The sequence below is a fragment of the Parasteatoda tepidariorum genome, chromosome 6 (genome assembly GCF_982258835.1).
Source record: "Parasteatoda tepidariorum strain Cologne lab strain chromosome 6, Ptep-v5.0, whole genome shotgun sequence".
NCBI lineage: Eukaryota > Metazoa > Arthropoda > Arachnida > Araneae > Theridiidae > Parasteatoda > Parasteatoda tepidariorum.
The window spans coordinates 103,170,357-103,197,057 of record NC_141760.1 but is presented as its reverse complement, the minus strand read 5'-3'; the positions used below and the strand labels follow the sequence as shown (position 1 = coordinate 103,197,057).

Here is a 26,701-nt window from a genome sequence, read left to right as displayed (position 1 = left end):
CACTCCTTTGAAGAAACTCTCGCCGCGCCATTCCTCCGATTTTCTCTAGTGACGTCACTTTGGCGCAAAGCTCGCACTTTTACTTCAAGAACAGAGCGTTCGGCCTTACTAGCTCTAACTAATATTGGAGCATTTCTTTTTGTGATATATTCTAAGACATTTGATATTTTCTATAATGACTTTCTTCAGTTTTTGCCGTGAATTTACAAAATTTTAAAACTATTAACGAAATGCCAGTTTGCGCGATTGCAACTTGCAAAAATTCTGATAGAAAAACAAAAAGAAAAAATATAATTTTCCGCGTGTTCCCTAAAGTAAATGAACAACTATGTGAAGAATGGATTCCGAAATGACACAGTTAATATAAAACAACAATACGTTTTTTCTATCGTTAAGAACTTTTATAAAAATTCGTTATCTAAATAGAAACCGCCTCGTTACTTCAAAAAGAAAGGCATGTGAAAAAAATTAAAAAATGGATAAAGCCAAAGAAAATTAAAACGTAAGTAAAAAGTATAAATAAAATACATAGTGTGCAGTTGAAATTCTCCTAATTTCATAACTTATTTTTTTAATGTAGTTATTCTAAATATTTATGATTCTTTTAAAAATTATATTCTCTTAAATTTAAATATCTATAAATTATATAATCTTAAATTTAACTATGTATAAATAATTGTAAAATTTCTAATGTCATTATGAACCTAAATTATTATTTTGTTTCAGTAATTAGCGTTTAAAGTTGATGTTTCCTAATGATTAAATATGAACAAATTGCTATTAACGGCATATTTTAGAATAGGGGATTTTAAATTTAACTCAGTTTATTGTTATAAAAGAATATGTAGATAAAAAAGTGTCGATATATGCTTTCATTTTTCTTAATAATTAAATTTAAAACTGAACTTTTTAAAATGAATTATTTATAGTGTCATTTTCGCCAACTAATAAAATATTTTTATAAGTTTAAAATGGTATTTTTTTAATATAATGGCCAAGAAAGTTTTTGTAAACTATGTTTATGAATGGAAATAATGTTTGAATTACGTAAAGTTTGAAAGCTAATAACTAGAAAAAGTCTAACTTATTTTTACAAAGAGAAAGATGCAAAGTTATCATAATATCTTTGCGTGCGATTTTCCGAGATCTGTGGACACAGTGACATCATGAGGAGGGAAATCGCTGCTTCAGCTCTAAGAGCGGAGTGAACTAGTCCTTCTATTCTCTTCAGCCCTGTCTTTGAGGTATGAATAATTTCATTCGATTTCAACTGAAAGTATTGCTGAGATATGTATGAGGGTGATTTTATGAGGTGTAAATGAGGTTGAAGTTGATGTATATTGATGAGTTGATTATTTTGGTGCATAACGTAACCTCATTTTCTACCTCAGGTGTATTTTTTACTCCTGTCAATCTTAAAAACACCTAATATGTTTGAAAAGGCAAATTCTACTAGATTTGCTTAGGAGCTCTTTTAAAAAATGTTTGATAAACTCTTTTTTTTTCTTTACATTGTGAGCTTTCATTTTTCTGGTATATTTAAACAATAATTTGTTGTCCCATAATCAGCCTAGGGAATTGGCTAGAGATGGACAAAATTCACGTAACAATTAAAAGAAAGTATTACAGAATCATTACAAATTAAAAAATATCGTATCACTTGTTGAAATTCGTTGTTTTATATGACGAAAGAAAATATAATAATGATAACTTACAAATAAAAATATTAATGCGCTAATAATTTAGTTTTTTTTTTTCAAATGAAAATAAATATGCCTATAGTATTTACATGAGATTTCACGAAATAGTGATTTCAATCTTAATGTGCTTGTAATAAAGTTCCAATCGTTTCAATTTAGCTAAGTATTTACTAAGCTACTTACCGAAAATAGAAAGGAGCAATATAATCCCATTTATAGCTGCCATCGGGTAAACCTCAAGGGCCATTTCATAGGCTATATCAACCACGTCTGTACAGTTGTTAGACATTACTAATGGAGGGACGATAAAACCTAAAGCAATGCCGAACTAAAAAAATGATAAAAACCAATAATAAGTATAATATTTTATGGTTCTTAAATGAATCAATGACTGCGCTAAGTTTAACAAATCTAAAAATATGGAAATAGACTCTAAGTATAAAAAATTTACTTTGTAATATCAGTTATGCATATGAGCGCACAAATTATGGTAGAAAGAATTCAATCCAATTACCTTGAAGATTGTGGTGTTACATATTAATTTTATTACCGGACGCACTTACAGAAAAAGAGGCCCAGCCAATAAAGATTATGGTGCAGCATATTATAATAAGTAAGGCCCGGATTTTGATGACATTTGCATTTTTTTTGCATTTTTTGCATTTTTGGACATTTTTTGTCCTTTAAAACATTTTTTGAGATTTATAGGGCATTTTCTTCAAATTTTGGGGCGTATTTTGCATTTTAAAGCATTTTTTAAATTTTTTGTTAATTTTTTCTAATTTTATTATTTTTTATAATTTTTTATTATTACACTGGCTTCCAAACAATGAAGAAAATCTCTAGAATATTAAAAGGTGAAGCAACATCTTTTCAAATTGAAGAAGAATTGTCAGTAAGTGTGACCGTCCTTTTCAAGTACGCACCAATAACATCAGTAGACGTTGAAAGAAGCTTCTCCTGGTATAAAAATTTGCTTTCAGACAAGAGACGCTCGTTTACATTTCAAAATATTAAAAAAAAAAAATTTAATAATCCACTGTAATTCTGATATTTAGTAATATTATGAGATGGAAGTTGTTATATTCATTTAAGTTTCTATACAAAATGAAAATGTTTTGGAGTCAATATATTTTCCTTTTTTTTTGTTATTTAAGGATATAAAACATATTTTTCAAACTTTAATGAACGTAGAACAAGTATTGCATTGCTTTATATTTTTTGAAACGACTCATAATAATTTTAAAGAGTAAAACATTGTTTTAGTTCAATATTTTTACTTCTATTTAAGTCATGTCATAAGGCATTTTTAGAGCAAATTTTCGCATTTTAAGGGCATTTTTTGCACTTTTAAGGGGCATTTTTTGCAGTTTGTAAGTGCATTTTTTGCACTTTTTAAGGGCATTAATTGAGATTTTTTAGGTCATCAAAATCCGGGCTCTAATAATAAGTATTGAAATAGTATCCTTTGTATATGTAGACTATTTTTTTTTATCTACTTTATTCAGTGTGTTGACCTAATTAAGATAAAAGTCATGGGGCTGCATATATATTTATGTTTTAGGGCAATATTATTTGCTTAGATTGATTTTAACTGTTTAAAAACAACATCTGTTGAATTAATATAAATATTATGATCCCAGAAAGCGTGAAACCTTACGACAACCTTTTGTCGGAATATTCTTTATATTGTCATGAAAATGTTTGCATTAAAAACCTTTTTTCAATAAAGCAAAAATATTGCAGTTTCAAACCTTTCATCCTAAAAGGATTAAAAATTATTTTTTAAAGCTTTTTTTAAAAAATATTGCCACTTAGGTTCAAAATGACGTTTTAGCTGACGCCACACTAGCCAAATTGCATTGTCCCATTAAAATTTCGTGACAAGGTGGATTTTAGCTGAGCATACAAAACTTTGCGAGAGAAAAACTTATAATTACCTCAGATTTAAGATTATTTTCACCTTTAGACTAGCTTTATTAGATGATTTTTTAACACTTGAAAACCCTAAGTCAATTTCGATTTAAGGTTTTTATGCAGTAGGTTGTTTTGCAAGGTTTTGGATTAGGGTAATGTGGGTAGAATAGAGCAGATTGTAGCATTTTAAGGTTGGAAGGCTTACATGTAAACCGCATAACAAACCTTTTAAGGCTTACATTAAAAAGTTTTTGATGGGTGAAAATAAACCTTACTTTGCTATCTGGGGATAATATTAATATATGTCTAATCAATATTAAAGTTAATAAAGGTCAAGAATATTTAAATAAAAATCGGATTGCAACATAAAGAAAACAAAGCCAAACGAATTCGTTTCTGCTGCTGCGTATTATTTATATATTAGAGAACATTATTTATGTAGGGTGACACACAGATGGACGAATGTCGAAGCTGCAGAAATGTAATGATACTACACATTACTAATGAACTGAAACAATTCTATGTGCGAACTAGTTGCACAACAGAAAAAAAAAACCTAAAAAGAATGTATATGTTGCCAGCAAAGTTTGAAATCCCGCATTCTATAGAATGCCTAGGCATTGTATATAATGCCTAAAACTAGCCGGCAATGTATGAAACGATTTATATTTCACACATTTCCTAGGCGTTCCATAGAATGCCAAACGAGAAACTAGCCAAGTATAAAATACATCTCCGATTCGTTTCGAATATCACGTGGCAAGGCACGTGACTTTTAATGCTCGCCTCAAGCTCAGAATTTGTCAGTTGCACTTTGCGGTTTCTACGAGAATACTTAATAAGAAATGATTAAATTATGTTTCATACAACTTTCATTTTTCTTTACGCATTTTGAATAATTTTTTTTAATGACATTCTCGTTATTTTTTTCAAAATAACATTTTATTTCTTAAAAATGCATATCATTTACATAATAGCCTCATCAGGTCGTTTTTTTTCATACTTTGCCTAAATAGCATTTGTCATTCTATAGAAGGCCTAGGTATTATAAACAACGCCTAGGGAAAGTATGTAATACTTCTCATATTTCATACCTTGCCTAAAAACATCCGGCATCATATACAATACTATAGAACAGGGGTGGCGAACCTTCATGCACCAACGTGCCATTTTTCTAAAATATATTGCAATGAGGTCATAGACGTGCCGACAAATAGTTTGGACTTATTGGGTAAATAATAATACTAAATTTTATCAACTCAAAACTCTTTATTTACTACGAAAAAATTCAATTCTCAACTTTTGCAATGTCTCAGTTATACGCGTAACTCAACTTAAAGTAACATCAGTGTGACTTCTGTTGTTGCAGATTAGATGACAAATAACTTATATTAGGGTTATAAGATGTTAGTTAATTTTTTTTGCTAGTTATTTATTGTTCGCTTGTTTTTTTTGTAGTTATTAATTGCTTTCTTGGCATTAATTGTTCTTTTTTGTGAATTTTAATTGAATTGTTAATATGCTTCATAGTAAACTTCGTGATCGGTGGCGTGCCCAAAATATTGTGTCGCGTGCCATAAGTGGCACGCGTGCCACTGGTTCGCTATCCCTGTTATAGAATGCCGGCGTTTCATACTTTGCCGGTAACATATACATAAAATGGCAGTAATATATTTCTCTATAAGAGCACACAGAAATTTGTAGATGCCTAGAAGTCTTATTACAGATATATTTTGAATTCTGAATATAACTTATTTATTATATTTTATTTTCAATTGCTCTAAATACAGAGGCAGCTAAAAAAATATGTTATTTTCAAGTAACGAAGCACGTCAAACTATTCTTTTTTATGGATTTCGCCAAAAAAGTTTTTCTTATGCTAGTAATTTACCTGATTTCCAAAAACTCCCATGGCACACGCCAAACCGACTTCAGTGGCACCGAACCACGTGCCAGCAATGATGGGGGGAAGACTGAGGAGGAGTACTTGTCCGACTGCAAAAAATGCCGCAGAAACCAAAACAAAAGTGAAATGATTGGGGGCGAATGAAACACACTGAAATACGGAACCTATGAAGTACAAATAACATAGTGATCAGAAAAACGCCACTATAACTTCAATTAAGATTTTAAGAAAAAGAAAATGTTGTATATGGTTAGAGCATCTTGAATAGAATAATGAAGTTTGGTTAAGTTAATTTTCTTTGCTGAATATTGTAACACCAAAAGTAAAAGTAGTAAGGGAAATTAAATTGATGCAGACGCGAAATCTGCCTCAATATGCTATAAAAAAAGCATCATTATCATCAGAGCTTAGAAACAGACAAACAAAATATGAAATTGGTACTGATGATCACGTTTGCGTTTCGGAACTCTGTTGAGAATACCTGGCAATTATGAGCCGGACAGTGACCCTGATATTTTTGCCGAGTTGCTATCCCATTTAATCCATTTATAAATGAAAACATCCACGTGTATTCCTTACTCTGATGGGTTTTTTTTATGTTAAGGGCCATTACCCAGCATTCCCCAATTTTTTTTTTTTTTTAAATTAAAGGTGATTTCTGGCAATTCCCTAAACTTTTCTTAATTTCTCTTATGTATGAAACTCATCGATAGTAACCTTCCAGAAAAAAGAAAACCATTTTATCAATATACTTTGAAAATATATCCATATCCACCTCTAATGTTAGTAAACAATGCGTTCAGTTCATAAATTACAATAATTTAATTTGAATAAATAAATTCATTATTAATTGTTATGAAAAATTATTAATCGTCGTAAATAAATTTACACCATAATCGTTGTGCATAAATTTGTTAATTGTTATAAAAAAAACTTAATAATTTGTAGTACTTGTGATTTTGATAAAAAAGATTACAATTAAAAAGCAGAATATGGTTTAGTAGAAGAAAAATATGTATTTTTAAATTGTACTGAAACGTAGTAGATCGCTCAAAAGAGTTGAGAGCCAAAAAATAATTCCAGCTGTGGTTCGAGGTCTGATTTTTGTGAGATATGATGTTTTATGTATTAAAAAGATTTTTTGTTCAACTGAGAGATATTGTCTTTTCTAGTTGTTGATTCGTATATTTAGTTTTGAAGTTGAATTATGAAAGGATTTCTGTTAGAAGCTCTGTTATTTCTGTTAGAAAGATTTGTTAGATTCTGGGTCCTATTCTGTATTCTGACACTTTCAGCTGTCTGAAAGAAATGAACCAGAATCGGTAAATAACGTTTCATTTATTTAAGTTCTTAATTGTGAAAGGAATACGCCATTCTAAGATAACAAATACAAAATTGAACTGCCATTTTTTTACCATTCCAGCAAACGGCTGGTTTATGAGTCAGCTACAGGTTGGTTCAGCTCATCTCCTATATACCAACCAATAAAATTGGAGTTTCAAAGTGACGATATTTGGTATTCAATAATGAGGTTCAATTATCTTTTTAAGCATCTTAAAACTGGGTTATTGTATTTTGAAAAAAAGTCCTTTTTATTAATGGATCATAAACTTTTTAAAGGTAAACAAAACATTTAAGAAGCTAACTACCACAACATTAGTAAGTATGATTTGCTGATATCATTCCCAGAAAGCATGTAAACCTTACGGCAACCTTTCGTCGGAATTTTCTTTTTATTGTCACGAAAATGTTTGTACTAAAAACCTTTTTTCTATAAAGAAAAAACAATGCAGTTTCAAACCTTTCATTGTAAAAGGATTAATAACTTTTTTTAAAGTTTTTTTATAAAAAGTATTGTCATTTAGGGGAAATGGTAAATGACGTTTTAGCTAACGTTACACTAGCGATAGAATCAAATTGCATCGTCCATTAAAATTTCATGACAAGGTGGATTTTAGCTGAGCATACAAAACATTGCAAAAGAAAACCTTATAATTGCCTAGATTTAAGATTATTTTCACATTGAGACTAGCTTTATTAAAGGATTTTTTCGCGTTTGAAAACCTTAAGTGAACCTCGATTTAAGGTTTTTCTACGGTTGTTTTGCAAGGTTTAGGAACAGGGTAATGTGCGTAGAATAGAGCAGATTGCTATAGATCTCGTTTTAAGTTTAGAAGGTTCACTCGTAAACCGTATCACCTTTTTAGGTTTACACTAAAAGGTTTTTATTGAGCGAAAATAAGCCTTATGTTGCTATCTAGGATTAATACAGAATTGCAGTTGAGAAAACCATTTTTAAATTTACCAACCACAGCTGCGGGAGAATTTCATACATTAAATGTTTAAAAAAAATCAAAGCTACGAGATTTTTTTTCAGAGAAAACATTTTCGAAAAATGTGATAAAACATCTCTAGAAAAAAAAGATAGTTCTTACCAATGAAATTCATTGAAGCTCCAAGAACCAGCGTGACTTTCAGTCCTTTCTTGTCGATTAAATACATAACTGGAAACACTAACGGCAAAAACACAGCCATGTACAGAACTGGTGTTAAGTTGACAGTATCTATGCTTACATGGTAATAACACGCAATCACATCAACCACAACTGTGTATTGGAATTGAGGAATAGCGTTCATCATGGAGCAAATAGCAAATATCAGCATCATCACATACCTTCGTTTATAAAGCTTCACGAACTCTGCCCAGAGTGATGGTCTAGGAGCGTCTTTTGTACTGATTTTAAAGACGCTGCCGCACCTCGATGGTCTGCCAATCAAAGTTGTTTGCTTGTTTTTGAGAGCGTTGTCGCGCCACGCGTTACCGCAACGCGCCACGACGGCACTCAGACTTTTCTTTCTTTGAGCGTTACCGTTGTGAACACTGCCACCGCGTGAACTCAAACTCTTCTTTTTGGAATTGTTATCATAGTGGTGGATACTGCCACAACTTTTCTTTTTATGCGTGTTACCATAATGCACACTGTTGGTGTGTAGGGCTAGCGAGTCCTTCTTTTTGTTGCTGTTATCGCGGTGAAGACCATTGATAATGGTCTGTATTCCGAGAGGAAACGAATCGTGTGTTTCTGTCATCCTGAAAATTAATAAATTATTTCACTTGATAAATTCACAAAAACAATTATGAATTTAATAATAAATTTTATTAATGATTCAAATCGTTAAATACTTGGAAGAACCGTTGTGTTTCGATGTACACTAAGAAATAGCTTCATACTCTTGTTTCTCTCGAAATCAAGGAACAAATACGAATTTTTAATCACAAATATGAGAAACTCGTGACTATTTATGCGGTAACTGTTACAAAGAAGAAGGTTTGATGAAGACGACTTGTTATTTTTTTTCGGACTTTGACGGAAAACCTTGTATTAAAATGATTCACATTGTTGATTCGAGCATGACTTTTTATTTTAGATACAAATTTTGGCATGTCTTTCGTAGAAAACATAAATGCCAAGAATATTTTCATATTTTTAGACAAATTCGAAAATATCCGAAAAAACACTACAAGATCACGTTTTAGTGTATTTCTACGTTGTATTTTTTTGTTGACACTACTGAAATAATATGTCTCGCAGCCTTAAAGAAACATAAATGCTTATTATGCTAAACATAAATGCTTCTTCGGCAAATAACTAATGATTATTTTAGCTGCTATATTGATTTTCTTAACTATGCTTCTACCGTAATTTGTCTTAAATTTTTTTAATTATATTATAACAATTATGTGAATCAGGAGTTTCCAACTAACATGAGGCCGGGGCCGCAATTAAAAACACCTGTCGAATGGCGGGCCGAAACTTTATCAAAATTTAATATAGGACTCTTTTATGTTTGAATCAACATTAAATATTACTGTCAGATTTTTATCAAGTTGTAAGAAACAAACGTATTGAATTAGAAATTAAAATTAGAAATAGATTTTTAGGCAACATACACGATTATTTTTGTATTTAAATAAATATTTTCTCGGATGCAAAATCTGAGAAATAACTGTTTTTGCGCGTTGGTATGTTAAATTTCGCAGAAACGAGGAAATTAGGTTTTTTTCAACGAAAGAAAAGTATCTTACACCCATATGGATTTTTTACAAAAAATTGTCCGCATCAAATGACAACTAATAGATTTTAGTTCGAAATAAGGCTTCCATAAAAAGGCTTCCGGGCCGCCAGTTGGTAACTATTGATGTAAATGATCAAATAATTATTATTCAAATAGCTTATTGTGGAAATACATCCACTGTTTTTGTTGTAATATTTACTTAATTTAATATTTTTAACAATTTGAAATGAGCTGTTATACATGCCCTCCAACTTCTGAGGATTTTGAAAATAATTCTTTCTAGTGGTAGCGAACCAAAGTAGAAATTTTTAAAGCAAATGGATCTCTCATAAAACTTTTATCAGAACTTAAGAATCTAGCCATATGGCCTGCACTTTTATAAGTAATAGTGGACAAGTTACGCTAAAATAAATTTTTTTTAAATATTAAGACATTAATTTTGCTACCGTCAGAAAAGAAGATTTCTGAAACTACGGAAATTCCGTAGCAGTTGGAGGGTATGTGTTATATATATATATATATATATATATATATATATGTATATATATATATATATATATATATATATATATATACATATATATATATATATATATATATATATATATATATATATATATATATATATATATATATATATATATATATATATATATATATATATTATATATATATATATATATACATATATATATATATATATATATATATATATATATATATATATATATATATATATATATATATATATATATATATATATATATATATATATATATATATACATATATATATATATATATATATATATATATATATATATATATATATATATATATATATATATATATATATATATATATATATATATATATATATATATATATATATATATATATTGCATATATATATATATAATATAAAACAACCGAGACAAAAGCATGGGGGAAGAATAACTAGAAACATATTGCAATCAATGCAAAGCTATTCATCTTCGTGATTGTGGCTCCATCTAGTGGATAGTGACTCCAAATATCTACCTCTTGAAGACAATACACATTTTAATCGTTTCTTGACTGCTGTAAATTTTTTGTCAGTCAAGCCTTTGACCTATTTCCAACTAGTAAAATTTCAATTGGAACTCTGCTCTGGATGATGACAAGTTTCAAGACCGCTATCGAGTTATTACTAAAATGAGTTTCACAATTAAAACAACACTAACAGATATCAATCGCATACTATTATTTTCTGGAAGGCGCAAATTTTTGTTTTCTGGATGTTAAGGTTTATTCTCTGACCGCTTCTGGTAAAATTTCTCTTTTAAGTTCGTTAATCAACCTATCCATAATACTTAAAATTTTAAGTGAAACCTTCCCGCAAGAACAAATTATAATTGCTTTTAAATCTTGCATGCAAAATTCATCACAACTTTTCAACATAAACAAACTAACAGATACATACTAAAACAGGGTGCGAAGCGTTTTTAAAAAGTTTTTAAAAATGGTTACTTTTAATTTGCGTTTTTTAAGAGCCCTTAAAGGTGCTTATTTTATTGGGGATTTTTAAAAAGTGCTTAATTTATCTTTCAAGATGAAATTTCTTCTTTGCCGTGTCGATTGTCATCATAAATTACATAAAAACAGCAGGGTTTTCACAATTTTTTCTCTAGAGCCACGATGGCTCAGGGGATAGAGCGTTAGCCTTGCAATGAGACGAACCGGGTTCGAATACCAGCAATATCTGGTTGATGCGAATCTGCATCCGGCTTGCACCGACCACAGTGATGACGTGAAATATCCTCAGTGGTAGACGGATCATGGGTAAGATTCCCTTTGCCGTCAGGCAAACCGTGGGAGGTTCTCGTAGTCTTCCTCTCCATGTAACGCAAATGCGGGTTAGTTTCATCGAAAAGTCCTCCACGAAGACAAAATTTCTCCCACTACTTGATACAGGAGTTTCTGGATTGGGTTCAAAATTACAAGGCTACGGAGTTGAACATCAGTTGTCGTAAACCCGAAAATTGGGTCGGCTGTTATGAACGGTTATGACGGTTATGAAATACGGTAATGAACGGTTATGAACGGTTATGACGGTTATGAACGACGGTTATGAAATAAAATAAAATTTTACCTGAAATATTTATCAGAAGCTAGTTATTTTATTATGATTATGTAAAGTCTTTGAAAATGTTTTTGCACTTGGTTGATTTTATGTTTATAAATTAAAAACTTTAAAGAATGGAAGGGGATATTTTTTTTACTGCACAGATCCTAATTATGATTTTCTTTTTTTTTTTTGGAAAGTGATTTAAAAATTTTTTTGAGTGCTTAAAAGTTGCTCATTTTTTGTTGAAAAATTTGACTACGTACCCTGTAAAGTGAAGAAAATTATAAAATAAAATTTTAAAAATAATAGTAAAATTTACACTTTTTCAGTAGACTAAAAGGAAAAACATGATTTTATTTTTGTGAAGCATAAAACGAAAAAAGTCGGGTACATGAATTATCTAATAAGATTCCATCGCCACAGAAAATCTCGCTCATGTCTTCCGAAAGTGATGCATCCTACGTTTGTCACTTTAGATGACACAAAAATTAAATTTTCTTTCAGTCTACTTGAAAAATGTAGTTTATAAAAATTTTAATTTTATCCTATTTAATTTTTAAGGATTTCCTCACATGGACATATTTAAAAAAATTGAATGAACCTACTTGATATATATTGTTAGAAAATCTGACTCAGCAACTTTACTTGACTAAGCCGAGTTGCTCTTCGATAGTCCGAATTATAATAGAAAAATATGAAAGCTATTATTTTCTACCTTTTCCAACCGGTAGGTTCTAAAATTGTGATTTCACACTTAAAATGAGTTTCACAATTAAAATAAACACTATCAGACAAGTGAACATCGATCTCACACTATTCGACGCTATCTTTTCTAGAAGACACAAATTTCCGTTTTCTGGATACGGGTTTGTTCTCTGACCGCTTCTGACAGAATTTCAATTTCAAGTTCGTTAATAAACCTATCTATAACACTTAAGTGGAATCTTTGACCCAGAAAATAATTGTTTTTAAAAATGTTGCAAGCAAAATTTACCACAACTTTTCAATGTAAGCAGATACCAAACTAAAATGAAGAAAATTATAAAGTAAAATAAAAATAAATAAATAAAAATTTACACTTTTCCAGTAGGCTAAAAAGAAAAACATAATTTTATGCTTGTCAAAGACAAAAGTCGGGTATATGACTTGTCTAATAAGATTCCATCACCACCGAAAGTTACGCCCATGTCTCCTAAAAGTGATGCATCCTACGTTTGTCGTTTTAGATGACACAAAAATAAATTTTTCTTCTTATTAGTCTACTTGACAAATGTAGTTTTTAAAAATTTTAATTTTATCCTATTTAATTTTTAAGAATTTCATTACATTTATTCAATTTAAAAAAAAAATTAAATGAACCTACTTGATATTTATTGTCAGAACATCTGAGTCAGCAACTTGACTTGACCAAGACGAGTGGTTTGACTCATTCCATTCAATAAATTCTTGTCAGAATTATAATCAAAAAATTCGAAAGTTATTATTCTCTACCTGTTCCAACCGGCTGGTTCTAAAATTATGATTTCCCGATATTCTTCGACTAATAATATTTCATTCGTGAGTGATTTGGTTTTTAAAACATTTATTCTTTCGAATAAATACAGCTGTAATGTTTTTTTTTTATTATTATAGATCTCTGAATTTCTATTTTCATGAATTATAAATTCAGCAGCTCGTAGGAAACGAGTGTCTGGTAGAAAAAGGAAACCTAATATAGGTTCTTATGGAAAGTGAGAATTGTTTATTATTTATGTCTCTATTATGTGACTAGTTTACATAGAGAGGAAAAAGCGAAGTACCACTTGCTTTCTTACAATGGCATAATATTTTAATTTAGAGTAAAATGGAAATATTTTCTCTTTTTTTCGAAAGTTAATTCTATACCTGTTAAATTTCTAAGTATTCATTCATTCAGACGTTTATTTTAAAGATAAAAAAAAGATCTTAGAGTATAAATGCCTTCTGAGAAGTAGTTTCTAAGTTCTTTTTCTTTCATGCCTTTTTTATGTGTTATCCAAAATCAGTTTAGCGATAATTAAAGCTGACAACATTTTTATAAGGCATGGTTAACTTTACTTTTCATTTTTTTAAAAATTTATTTTATGCGTAGCATTTTTCTAAGGAGAATGTTTAATCCGTGGAATAAACGCTTAATGGAAAATCAGTCATTTATTGTCTAGAAAAAGTGGATGCAGGTAGACCATAAAATTTCAAATGTTAAATTTTTTTTTCTTTTTCTTTTTTTTCTTCTTCTTTTCAAAAAATTAGAGTGCAAACAAGTTATGGCAGAGTATTTAAGGATTACGGAGTGGGGAATTAATCCTACAGCAATTTGTTTGCAGTTTGATATTTTGATTTTTTTGCAATTAAAGCTTCATTGTTTACACTAGGTTAAACTGAAATGACTTTTTTCAAATTTTGATTTTTCAGCAATTAAAACTTAATGGTTTACCACACTAGGTAATACTGAAATCAGTTTTTTTCAAATTTTGATTTTTCAGCAATTAAAACTTAATGGTTTACCACACTAGGTAAAACTGAAATCAGTTTTTTTCAAATTTTGATTTTTCAGCAATTAAAACTTAATGGTTTACCACATTAGGTAAAACTGAAATCAGTTTTTTTCAAATTTTGATTTTTCAGCAATTAAAACTTAATGGTTTTCCACACTAGGTAAAACTGAAATCAGTTTTTTTCAAATTTTGAAATTGTAAAATATCAATAGAGGTGAAAGATAATAAAGTGACTAAGGTCTCGTAGGTAGTTCTCTTATGTGGCTAGGTCAGTCTCGTCATGGAAAAATAAAACAAAACTTAAGAATTATTTTCAAGGACACAATGAAATTGAACAAAATTTTAAAAAAGGTTCTTTATGTAACTTTATTACAAAAACTAAATGTTTCAAAATAACGGAAGTCAAGCGTCGGCTGTACATATTTTCTACGATGAAATCTTTGAAATATTTAGTACAAAATAAAATATGCTTAATATAAATAAAACAAAATATATAAAGGTTTAAGGTTTTGTAGGCACTGCATATTTGCTTGAGGCGACTGCCCGCATCTAGTGGAACATTATTTTCTAAAAAATAAATTTAAACTATGCGTTAAAATAATTTAATTATTTTCTTTAAAAAACTCCACTGGACTCCATTTTGCAACAAAATGTCACAACTTTGAGCATAAACCTCTATACTTTGGAACCTTCAGTAAAGTGCTGCTATCTATTGTTTTAAATAGCATCTAAATTGACTTTTCTCAAAATAGATTCGGGTTTGACAAAGAGATGAAACCGAAAGAAACTTTCCCAATCTAAATTAGGATGTAACAATATGAAGCACTCAAAAAAAAAATTATCTCGAGTAATACTCAGGGGTGACATTTTGAAACACTAGTGTTTTGCCCGAGATTATTTCGGGCAAGACAGTTAAAAGGTTGAGAAAACAGTTTATTTACTGACTTTAAAATCACAGAAAAGTGTATTAACATTACTAACTTAACTTTTTTAACTGTTAAATTTTCTAAATCACAGAGTTGTTTTCGGATCATCCTCAGATGTATTTCCCAGAAATTTGCCAATAGCCCATTGTGCAGCTCTAGTCCAACGTAATTAAAGTACCACTACTCACGAATCGATGCTGTACTTGATTCATTTCAGACGATCTGAGGGAGTATTACCCTTGGAGACAATGATTGCGACCATGTAAACTAGTTCTACTTCAAAATAAATTTCAAAGATTATGCTAATCAACTGATTTATTCAATTAATTTTATTCGTTATGTCAGATAAGCTCAAGCATTAATGGAAATGATATGCGAGAACTACGTCACCAGATTAGTATTCCTATAAAGTTACTTGAAACCACGCGTTTATTTTATTCATGAATTCATTCTCATTTTATTCATTCTCTTTTGAAATGTGTTTCTATGAATCTGATTAACGTTAAATTTTAAAAAAAATTGCGCTAAAGCGCAAAACTAAAGATAAAAACATACTGGTTGTGGTAAATTTTGCCTACAAAAATCTGCCCATTAGCAAGAACATCGTTTTCTGCACTAAATGTTTTTTGAGTATAGTTAATATGTATTTTGACGAATTATTAAAACTTGTTTTGCTTAATATAATAGCTTAAAGCCATAAGGAAAGATAATAAATAATTATTAGAAAATGGAGATATATTTAAGTTTTTATAATTGTGTTAGTATATGCATTTCAGTTTTTGTACATTATGGATTAATACCGATGATTGATTACTTTCCATTTTTTTTATTCCTCACATTAAACGGGTATTCAGATATTATAAAAAAAGTTGGTCATGTTTGTTATTTATTTTTATAAAATCTTATTCATATTTTATTTGAAAAATAATCAATAGCAAGCTAGATATGTTTTTATTAAGTTACTACTTTTTAAGTTACTGCTGCTACTTTTATATTGCTTAGTGACAATGTAGCAGCGTCAAAGAATATATTACTATTTGAAGGTCAAAAAATCCACGTTATATTCAAAACAGATATTAAAAATATGCTTAAATATATAAAAAAAAACGAATTCATTTATCAATACAGAACCCTACATTGTCAAGATTTTGAAGAAAAAAAATAGTGAACATTAAAATGCTGAAATGAAAAGGAGATGTTATTTTGCTTTGAATTTTAAAATCTATCTCTGTGTAGGCGAATGTTGTAAAACAATAGAATACGAACGCATAGAATCCATATCAAATTATACGTCCAATTTAGTGCTAACATAACTAAAACATTTTTACTTATTTACTGCTGTTTTAATATCCAAAATATCAAAATACCAGCATGTGTCTTAAAGCTATTAAAAAAATAAAAGTTTTTCAATACTAAAACTTTTTTTTGCGAATTGTTCAGTTTGTTGTTTATGCAAAATAATAATTTAAGTTTTAATTATCTTATTTCTAGCAAAATTGATGATTTGAATTTATTTAGAAAATGCTTTATTTTAATTAAGACTAATGAAAATATCCAAATAAACCTTTGAGCGGAAGTTTATACATTTTCTGTTAAATCTTTTCATTAGAAGTACATTAGGATGTGAAAAATTGGCTCAATTAAAGGCTTTTCTTCTTTCTTATCGGATAATAATTCCAAAATTACTGCAATAAAAAGTTATGTAATATGGCTGATTTTCGTTTTTTTCTTGATTATCTCTATATTAAAAATTCGTAATCTCCACCACTATTTTGAAAATTCAATTTTTGTTTTAATCATATTTTTTACTATTTTTTCAATATTTATTTGCTGTGCAAAAATTATAAGGCTTATAAAATTGAAATTACAAATGTGTGCCGAAAAATAAAAAGGAATTTCGATTGAAGAAAAAAAAATTTTTTTTCTCTAAATAGCTCGAGAATTATTAATTTTTAAACGTTTAGTAAAAAATGCCAAGCGGGTAGCTCCACAGACAGTAGAAATTTATTGGAATTATTGGATTTTTGAAATAATTCGAATTTTGAAATTGGAATTATTTAAATTTATTAAAAATTATTGGAATTTTAAGTGCTTAAGTTTCGAATTTTTTTCACTGTTTTTTATTTTAGTTACAATTTGTTTTGTTGAGCACAAACTTAAATACTAAAAATGGCAATTGGCTGCAGAAAAATCTACAGGGAGTGCGAAAAAACAAAAAAAAATGTAAGATTCATGGTTAAGTTTAAAAAATTATTAACTGTAGAATATGCAGTTAAAATTACCCCATGAGCCGAATTTTCGGTCCTTCCGAAATGTAACTGTAGAGTTGAAATGCTAAAAGTTCTATTTTATTTCATAATTTAATGACAGCTGTTTTTGAAATTCCAATTTATTGGAAAGTTTATGCAATTGTCTTTTTCGTAATTTTTTTTCTCTCAATTTTTTGCTCGATTGAGGTTTTATCTATTATTGCAGAAATTTTTTTTTTCTGACTCGAGATCTTTATAAATGAATAAATGTCAAAGGTAACAAAAAATGAAAAGTGAGAGTACATTTTGTTATTGAAATTTTCAAGAATAAAAAAAACTAATGCAAAAGAGGTAAGAAGCCGTTATTTATTTAAACTATTACGAGTCTCGTTAACAAGTAAAATTGCTTTTCTTTAGTTTTTTTTCCTTTTGAGTCCCACAGTTTGTATCACTTAGGCAAAATCTCTTTTTCACGCGCTGGTGATTATTTTTTAAATCCAAGTAAATGTGCATTTCATTACGATTAACATTTTGAAAAAGACAAAAGTCCCGCAGGGGACTGATCGTTAAGACACTGTTCCCAGCAGATCACCGAAGTCAAGCATCACTGGCTGCGGTCAGTGTGCGGGTGGGTGACCACTTGGATCACCCTGCGTAGGGACCGAGGGTGTGCGGTATGGGTCCTCGTTAAACTGTTCTACCGTAAAGTGTTCGACTTCACGTGCAGGTCGTCGGGCTACCGAAGCGGGGGTGCCATCCCCTCCGCAGAGGATCAAAATTGTGATGGCATGTCTTCGGATCATCCTCAGGGATGTTTCCCAGACCGTCGCCAATAGCCCATTGTGCAGCTCTAGTGCGACGTAAATTAACAACAAGAACAACAACAGCAACAACAAAAAGAGAAAATGTTTTTCATAGAACTACAATATTTAGATTTGAAAAAGGCGAAATGTTTTTCATAGAACTACAATCTAATATATATAATTCTCTTACGTGGCTCCCAAATTTTGGCTGTATTTCTTTTCCGCAGGTGGCAACGTTTGCTTTGTTTTGTTTACGTTACTATTTCTCTTACACGGTGAATCGACCAATGATTGCTGCTAAAAATGTCACATGCCAAATCTAGCTGAGGTGGCTCAACATATAGCGCTTTTAAAAACGGAAACTGAAATAACCAGAGAGCATCAGCTGCGGCAATCTCATACTATTAAGCTAGGCAGAAGTGAGTAGTCTTTGTCGATAGATCTCTATTTTAGTATTTTGTCGAAAGCGCTTTTTTTCACGAATATTACGAATTATTTGACGATCTTTGATTTATATCACGAATTATACTATAGCACATTTCTAATAGGTTTAACGAATTACATGTCATTTATTTGAATTCAAATTTATTTTAATGACTTAGTATTTACTAAAAATATGTATTTTTTTTTTAAAAAAAAAGTTGTTATATGGATTTGAATGATTGTTTTGAATTCTTAGAATATTGTGTATTTGCAATGCACCTAAGTTAGTAGCGAGCGAAGCGAGCTTGGTTTGCGAAGCAAATCATATAAGATTACGTAGCAATTTTCGGGGGTTGGCGAGCGTTAGCGAGCAGGGGGCGCAGCCCACTAGTATTTATATATTCTTTATTAACCTGATTGAGAACTTCACTTGCTTCAGAAATAAACAAATATGAAATAACAAGTCGACACGTCTCCCAGACTTCCCAGGCGTGAATGTAAAGAAACAAAAATGATTTGAAACAAAAAACGAAAAATGGAAAAACAAAACTAAAAAAAGAGAGAGAGAAAAATTAAGCCTCTTTTCTACTCCGATATCTGAAGAAAACAATATTTAATTTGTAGATAGGAATAACGGGATTTTTACAAGCCGATTACTATAGGACTTGGATATTTAATTTAGTCTTTACGTTGCCTCAATAATCTTTACATTAAATACGGATTGCACAACCGCAAGGTCCTTTACATCGCAGTTCTTTTTATTTTATTTTAAAATGAGACTTAATTTTTTATCACGAATTAAATTAGTTACCTCCTGCAGGCTGATGATCACCGCTGACTTACGAGCATACGTTGCATATTGATGATCATCTTGCTTGTTGATGATCACTGCTGACTTACGAGTGTATGTTGCATATTGATGATCATCTTGCATATTGATGATCACTGCTGACTTACGAGTGTATTTTGCGCATTGATGATCATGTTGCATGTTGATGATTACTGTTGACTTACGAGTATATGTTGCATATTGATGATCATCTTGCATATTGGTGATCACTGCTGACTTGAATAACTTCTGATCATCACTGCGTGATGATTGTCATTAGGTTGTAGATTGTTAGGATCACTATTGAACTGTTAATGCTTAGATTTGTTTATGTTTTTAAAAAAGCTTTTGCTATTTATGCTGTATGAGGAGTGAATTTTAGACTACAAGGTGTATCTGTTACCGTGAAGGACCGAAATCAAGAGAATGTCGACTTTCACCGGTGAATGTCAACAATCACATAGTCGCTTTGGTGAATGTCCGAAATATTTGTTATATCTGATTAGATATTAATTTATTCGTTGATATTATCATATTTATTCGATATTTTAATATCTGCTAAGAATAGATTAGGAAAAACATGAATGTTCGGAGTACAGGTCAAATGTATACCGGGCATAGGCACTGAACCATAAAAAAACATCAGTGTAGGGAATACCGGGCAATATAGGCAGTGGCACAGACCTACCATATATTTCGGACATTTACCAAAGCGACTGTGGGATTGTCAACATTGAACTGGGGAGATCAACACAATGTTGCAAATTTACCTATCTCACGTTTCCTAAGTTAAAACTGATTCATTCCACTTTGGATTTTACGCAGTTGTATAATCTTTCGATTTCTCTTACCTTGTTTTAAACGCCAAAGAGAAACATGTCATTTTTTTACCTTTAACGACATAGTTAAACTGCATAACCTCGACCTTTAACTTCATAATGGTAATAGGGAAATGATATTGTGTTTAATTGTCTTGCATGGGTGTTTAATATTTTTATCTTAAAACAAACATAATTTTAATGCATTTTTAACTTGGGTTTACTTGAAACAATCAAAAGATTACTAGTTCCACAAATAAAATTCCACATTTTAAATAATTTAACTATTTTGTAAAATAGATATCCGTTAGACTTTCATTCTTCATGCATAATTTCAGGCATAAAAGGGAACAGGGGTAGTATTTCGAAAATGTTGGGCAAAAAATGATTTTTATGTTAAAATACAGAAAGACTAACTTGTTCTAATGAGAAAATGAATTGTTTATAAAATAAGTTTAATTTCACGCATTGATTTAAAAAAATAGTGAGGGATAAATGAATAATACTATTTTGTAAATCAAATTACTATGAAAACTAAAAACAGGTTTATTACTTAAGAATTTATTATTTAAATAAAGCATATGAAGTCTAAACTTTACACAAACCATATTTTACAATATTTCATATTGAGAGCATAATTCCATTCAATATTCCGATATTGAACCGAACCTGGTTGTTCCAAAATTCGAACGACATTCATAGGGATGATAAAAAATATTCAAGGTGATGGAAATCGAAGAAAAAAAAACCTGCAGCTTATGACAAGTGCAGTAAAACAACTATAAGAAGAAATTTTCTGTGTCCAAAAAAATTTAATTATTTGTTTAATTTTTACTGGGGTTGCTTGAAGTGGTGTCTTCTAACACTATTTCATAGATTATAGTAACGTAAAAATGATCACCAGAGTAGCTTGAAGATTTCATATGTGCTTAAAAAAAACATGGCGTGAGTCAGCTGTTAGTGGATTCAGCATGGTGTATTCAATAAACAACTGATCAGGGAAGAGTGATTTAATGTGATAGGTTCGAGCCCTGAAGTCTCTAAAGATCCTCAGCTCTTTATAGTGAATACCGTGTTTACATTTAATTTAGTTAGACACAAACTTCAACAGACCTCCACCTTTCGTGTCCTCTAGATTCGAAGCTTGAATGCGTTTTTCTCGAAATTATTCCTCTCAAAGCTATTCTAAGCTTTCTTCTTCTTGACGCTTTTTACAACTCCTCGGAATGTGTCGGTCGAATTTTGGAAATCCCTGTACTGTTTGTCTACGGTAAGAACTCCCCCCGGCACAAAGTCTTAGGCCTTCTGCTGCTATGGAAGCAAGAATAGCTCATTTCAGGGAGGTTAGCTTCTCTCTTCACTCTAGGGCTAACACAATAGACAGATGAAAAAGATTCCCTTTCTCTCGCCGATCCGACCCAAAACCTATCCTAAGTAGTTACCTCGCACCCCTACTTGAGATAGTTATACCTCGTTACCATAGTCATCGCCACGGGTCCAGACGAATGGCTAGGGGAGTTCTTACGTTAGACAAACTATATACTAGGAGTCACGTGAACTCGTAAACTGTTAAGAATAATAAACCATTTGAGTTATGATATTTATGAGTTTAAAAGAAAAGATTTAACAATAATAAAGAATAAAATTTGCTTACATCTTTTTATAGTCAACTATGTAAACAAAGAAATAACAATAAAGCAAGGGAAATAGAGTGTACTTGCATTCGGTAAGTGTCAATGTTCGTCTTTTAGATCAAGCTATGTGATTCTGTATAAACGAAATGTTCTTGATTTACGTATCAAAACTAAAATAGTTTGTTTTGAAAGGGAAAATAGCCAAATGTATAGTATATTGTCTGATATTTTGCTTCCTTTTGTATCTAGAGCCGCGAAACTTCGGCACAGTTTGGAGACAAGATTTTGTCACCAAAAACATTGCCAGTGTCGCGATGTTGACAATGGTGACACAGTCAATGAGAGTGCTTTTCTTTGTCCTGTGTCCTCGAGTGTGGTTAAAATACGTAAAGTAGCAAAGCAAGAAGTGAAGATTTTCGGGAGAATGGTTCAGGGTGAACAGAAATGATTACAAATTCAATATTTTCAGTCAAACACGTACAAGAAACATATATCTTCATCTGCAGAACATTTTTCATGCTGCATAGTGTTATTTATTTATCGTAGGATACTAAAATGCAGATCTCCCAATATCTAAGTTGACTTCAGTTTCTAAATAAGAGGTTTTCAAGTACGTAATTTGTAATTGGATGACAAAGTATCACATGACTTTTATTCAAAGATTAGTTAACCTTTGTGGCATGAAAGGTGTGAACTGGCATAAGATGACATAATAAGAATCATGTTTGCTTCTCTTCATTTGATGCCGTGGTTCGCTTCAGCTCACATTTCATAAACACTGTCAATAAAAAAAGTTTGGTATTAAAATTGTGGAAGAAAGTCTTAAATGATGTTTTTGAGAATTGCCATTTTTAGAAAATATTAAAACAGCATAAATCTGTTTACGAAGTACGTTTAGCATTAGAGAGATATAAATTTCGACACATTCTACCGTTCATAATACTTTTTCAGAATGCCACTTGGAATTTTCTTCCACTATGCTATTTATATGATAGAAGTGAATAGAAGCTTTATAACTTTTTTTCTAAAGATAGGATTTTCTGAGTTATAAAATTCCAAAAAAAATCATATTCTTACGTTTTTAATTCCCTGAAATAAACTCAGTGCTTAACATTTTAAAAATTTCTTTCGATTATTAAATAAAATAATTAAAAAAAATATTTACTAAAAATTATTTATTCGTTTTGAATTATCTTGGGATAAACAAGTTTAAAAATAGGGTACAAAAAGTTTTTGATTTGCTTAAAGAGCTCCGGAAATATGGCAATTTGCAAAAAAAAGTGAAATTAATATTAAAAAAAAATTTCACCGCTTCTGCATGAACAGTTGGGATTTTAATTTTTAGAATGCAGCTACACTGTAAAAAATTCCGACTAGTGACAATATTTTTACCGTAAAATCTCACTACTAAACAACAAATCTGTTACATCATAATTTTTACAGTAATATTTACGGTAAAATCACTGTAATCAAGTAAAAATTACTGTAAAAATAGATTTTAAGGTAAAAGGAAATTTACGGATGGTGCACTCGGAGTACTATCACTTTTTACCGTTTTTCTTTAGGGTGTACCCTACCATTCAGCTGTTTTATCAGATATTTTTACCATAGATGCTGAGTTTGCATCCCCTCCAACTCATGCGGATTTTGAAAATAATTCTTTCTAGTGGTAGCGAACCAAAGTAGAAATTTTTAAAACAAATGGATCTCTCATAAAACTTTTATCAGAACTTAAGAATCTAGCCATATGGCCTGCACTTTTATAAGTAATAGTGGACAAGTTATGCTAAAATTAATTCTTTTAAAATATTAAGACATTAATTTTGCTACCGTCTGAAAAGAAGATTTCTGAAACTACGGAAATTCCGTAGTGGTTGGAGGGTATGGGTTTGAGATAGGATATTTTGGTCTTTGTTAATCAACTGAAATGTTAATTATAAAAAATGATCTTTATTATTCTTTCAAAAATAATTATTTTTCAAAAAATATCTAGGTTTAAAAAATATCAAGGTTTAATCAAATAATATTAGATTAATAATAATCAGACTGAAATTACATAAAAGATGTATGCAGAAAATACATTAAATATATTACCTTACATATTAATTTCACAGTGAGTTTATATTTACTGTAAGAGATAATTATAAAAATGAATACATTACCTACAAATACCAATCCAACAAGAATGCACACTGTAAGAAATAAATTCGATACGAAATCACCGTAAGACTGTATCAAAGATGACGCAACATTTGTTAGGATGATGCTGAATACCTGCAAAAAAATCACATATTCATGGTTTTTGATATGTGATGTACAATTTTAATGATTTACAATAACATTTGACCATACGAGAGGTAATACAATTTTCTTTTTATCTTTAACTCCCGTGTTACAAATTTTACGTTTAAAAACTTTTTATTTACTTATTAAGCTAAGTATTCTACACTAAATGTCTGCAAAAAATGTCAATTCACGTTTCGGTTTTTTTTTTAAATGAAAAGAATACTTTAAACTTTAAATATATATATATATATATATATATATATATATATATACAGTCAAACCCCGCTATAGTGAACCTTCAAGGGACCGAAATTTCGATTCATTATAACCGGGAGTTCACTATATCCGTTGCGCAGGCAATTTCACTAATGGTTCCCTAACTGCTCCCTTTTATTACACGTTATTCATATAAATGACTGAAAAATATTATGTAGTAGCAAAAAATGTGTTATTTTTCATCACTTTTCGTCTTGCGTACAAATAAAAATTAGTAATCTTTAGCTGATGATCAATCCTCAACATCAGATATGGAAACACTTCCCGACTCTCAGATAATTTTTCCTGAATTTCTGTTATTCCCCTTTTTAAACCTGTCTAACCTACCATTCAAGCACATAAAAGTAGTTTCTATAGATGGTTTTAAAAATCGGCATACGTATTTATTTTGAAGTAGAAATTTCAAAATTATTACAAAGAAAATGGGGGGGGGGGAATCAGTCGAAGACAGAAAAAAGTTCATTATATCCAACTTCCCCACTTTTTTGGTTCACTATAACCACTAAAAATAACATTATACGTGCAGAGCAAGGCACGGGACCGAGTATTTCGTTCACTATATCCGGGAGTTGATTATAAGCCGTGTTCACTATAGCGGGGTTTGACTGCATATATATATATATATATAAATACAAGAAAACACTAAGAAAGTTAAGAAAAACAATGCGCTTAAGCTGCAAGTAAACAGCACTCATTAGATAAGTTCAAAATAAAGAGTAAAACAAAGAAAAATTATAGACATATGAAAAAAAGGGGGGTGGGAAATAATAAGTAAAAAAATAACAAACAACATTTTATTTAAAAAAAAAAAAAAAAAAATGAAATGTTAATTAAGAAACCTGAAAAAAAGCCGGAAAAAAATATATATATCGTGCGGATATAATCGTGTGGGCTGAAGAAAAGATTATATCTTTTTTTTTCCGGCTTTTTTTCAGGTTTTTTCATTAACATTTCATTTTTTTTTTTATTATTTCCCACCCCCTTTTTTTCATATGACTATAATTTTTCTTTGTTTTACTCTCCATTTTGAACTTATCTAATGAGTGCTGTTTACTTGCAGCTTATGCACAATAAATGAAAGTTATATAATAAATGAATATATATATATCACACAATAAATGAATATATATATATATATATATATATATATATATATATATATATATATATATATATATATATATATATATATATATATATATATATATATATATATAAAAGGGTATAAGAATTTTTTATACTTCAAAAATCAAAATTTTTTGTGAGAATAAAATCAATAATAAATTAATAATATAATGAAATAATTATAATTATAAAATTATACTAAAATAACCTTAATAAAACAATAAATATTTATTTAATATTATTTTTACACGGATCATTTCTATAACTTAAAATATTTTTCTATATGATATATTCGTTCGATATTGTCCTCTATATAATTTTAATTCTTGAGTTCATGATGAGTCATCACGAATTTCCATCGTTGTATCTTAGAAATCAAATGTTAGAATGATCATGAACAACCATCATCTCAATGTAGGAATTCAGACTGATTTATGATAGTAAAACATAAAAAAAGCAAATGTTTTGATGGTATATTCCTGAGAACCAACAAGATTTCCAATTTAACCATCACTAAAATGTATAGTTGGAACCATCATAGATCGTTGATCCATGAAAGTCAAACTTCTCTTGATGGTTAACCACCATATTATTAAAGTAGTATTTCCCGTCATGGAATGACGGTAGTTTGTTGGTATATTAAAAACCGTGAACACGTAATGGAAAATGATGGATGATGCCGACCATCAAATGATGTTGGACCATCATGAATTGCACTGCAACATGGCCATCAAAAATTGTGACTTTGGTTGTTTAGCGACGGAGAGGCGACTTGACTCAAGAAAGTGGTACAACAAAAAGCCCTGTGTATTCTCGAACCAATTCTCAATAAACCTGATGTTGAGTTTGAAGTTAAATAAATTTTTCTGAGAAACTTAAAAATATATATAGAATTAAAATTATACAGAATTAAAATTAGATATAATTAGAATTATAAATTGATTAAATGGTTTAGCTTGTTTTGTTTGTCAATGTTAAGAATATTTAGTTCCATACCATTGTTGATGCGTTCAATAAGCTCCCAGACATTGCTTCTGGAATAGGATATGTGATTTCTGCACCAAAATCAAAGCCAACCGGAATGTAACCAGTCATTAATACCCTGTAATTATA

At 30.0% G+C, this 26,701-nt stretch overlaps 2 protein-coding genes across 3 annotated transcripts in view; both read right to left on the bottom strand.

Annotated features, from left to right (window-relative positions):
• The window catches only part of LOC107453523 (choline/ethanolamine transporter flvcr2a), a 35,841-nt gene extending 22,609 nt beyond the window's left edge, over positions 1-13,232 (bottom strand). Inside the window, exons 1-4 of the mRNA XM_043045687.3 lie at positions 13,070-13,232; positions 7,959-8,614; positions 5,509-5,687; positions 1,884-2,028 (exon numbers count right to left, since the gene is read on the bottom strand). Coding sequence (XP_042901621.2) covers positions 1,884-2,028; positions 5,509-5,687; positions 7,959-8,613 — 979 coding nt within the window. The 5' untranslated portion in view covers position 8,614; positions 13,070-13,232. The remainder of the gene's footprint in view (positions 1-1,883; positions 2,029-5,508; positions 5,688-7,958; positions 8,615-13,069) is intronic.
• A 7,568-nt stretch (positions 13,233-20,800) lies between these two features.
• LOC107453521 (choline/ethanolamine transporter flvcr2a) overlaps positions 20,801-26,701 on the bottom strand; it is a 41,676-nt gene continuing 35,775 nt past the window's right edge. For both annotated transcript variants that reach the window (XM_087166308.1, XM_087166309.1), the window contains exons 9-11: positions 26,585-26,690; positions 24,064-24,175; positions 20,801-22,679 (exon numbers count right to left, since the gene is read on the bottom strand). In XM_087166308.1, the coding sequence (XP_087022434.1) occupies positions 22,621-22,679; positions 24,064-24,175; positions 26,585-26,690 (277 nt within the window). In that variant the 3' untranslated portion in view covers positions 20,801-22,620. The remainder of the gene's footprint in view (positions 22,680-24,063; positions 24,176-26,584; positions 26,691-26,701) is intronic.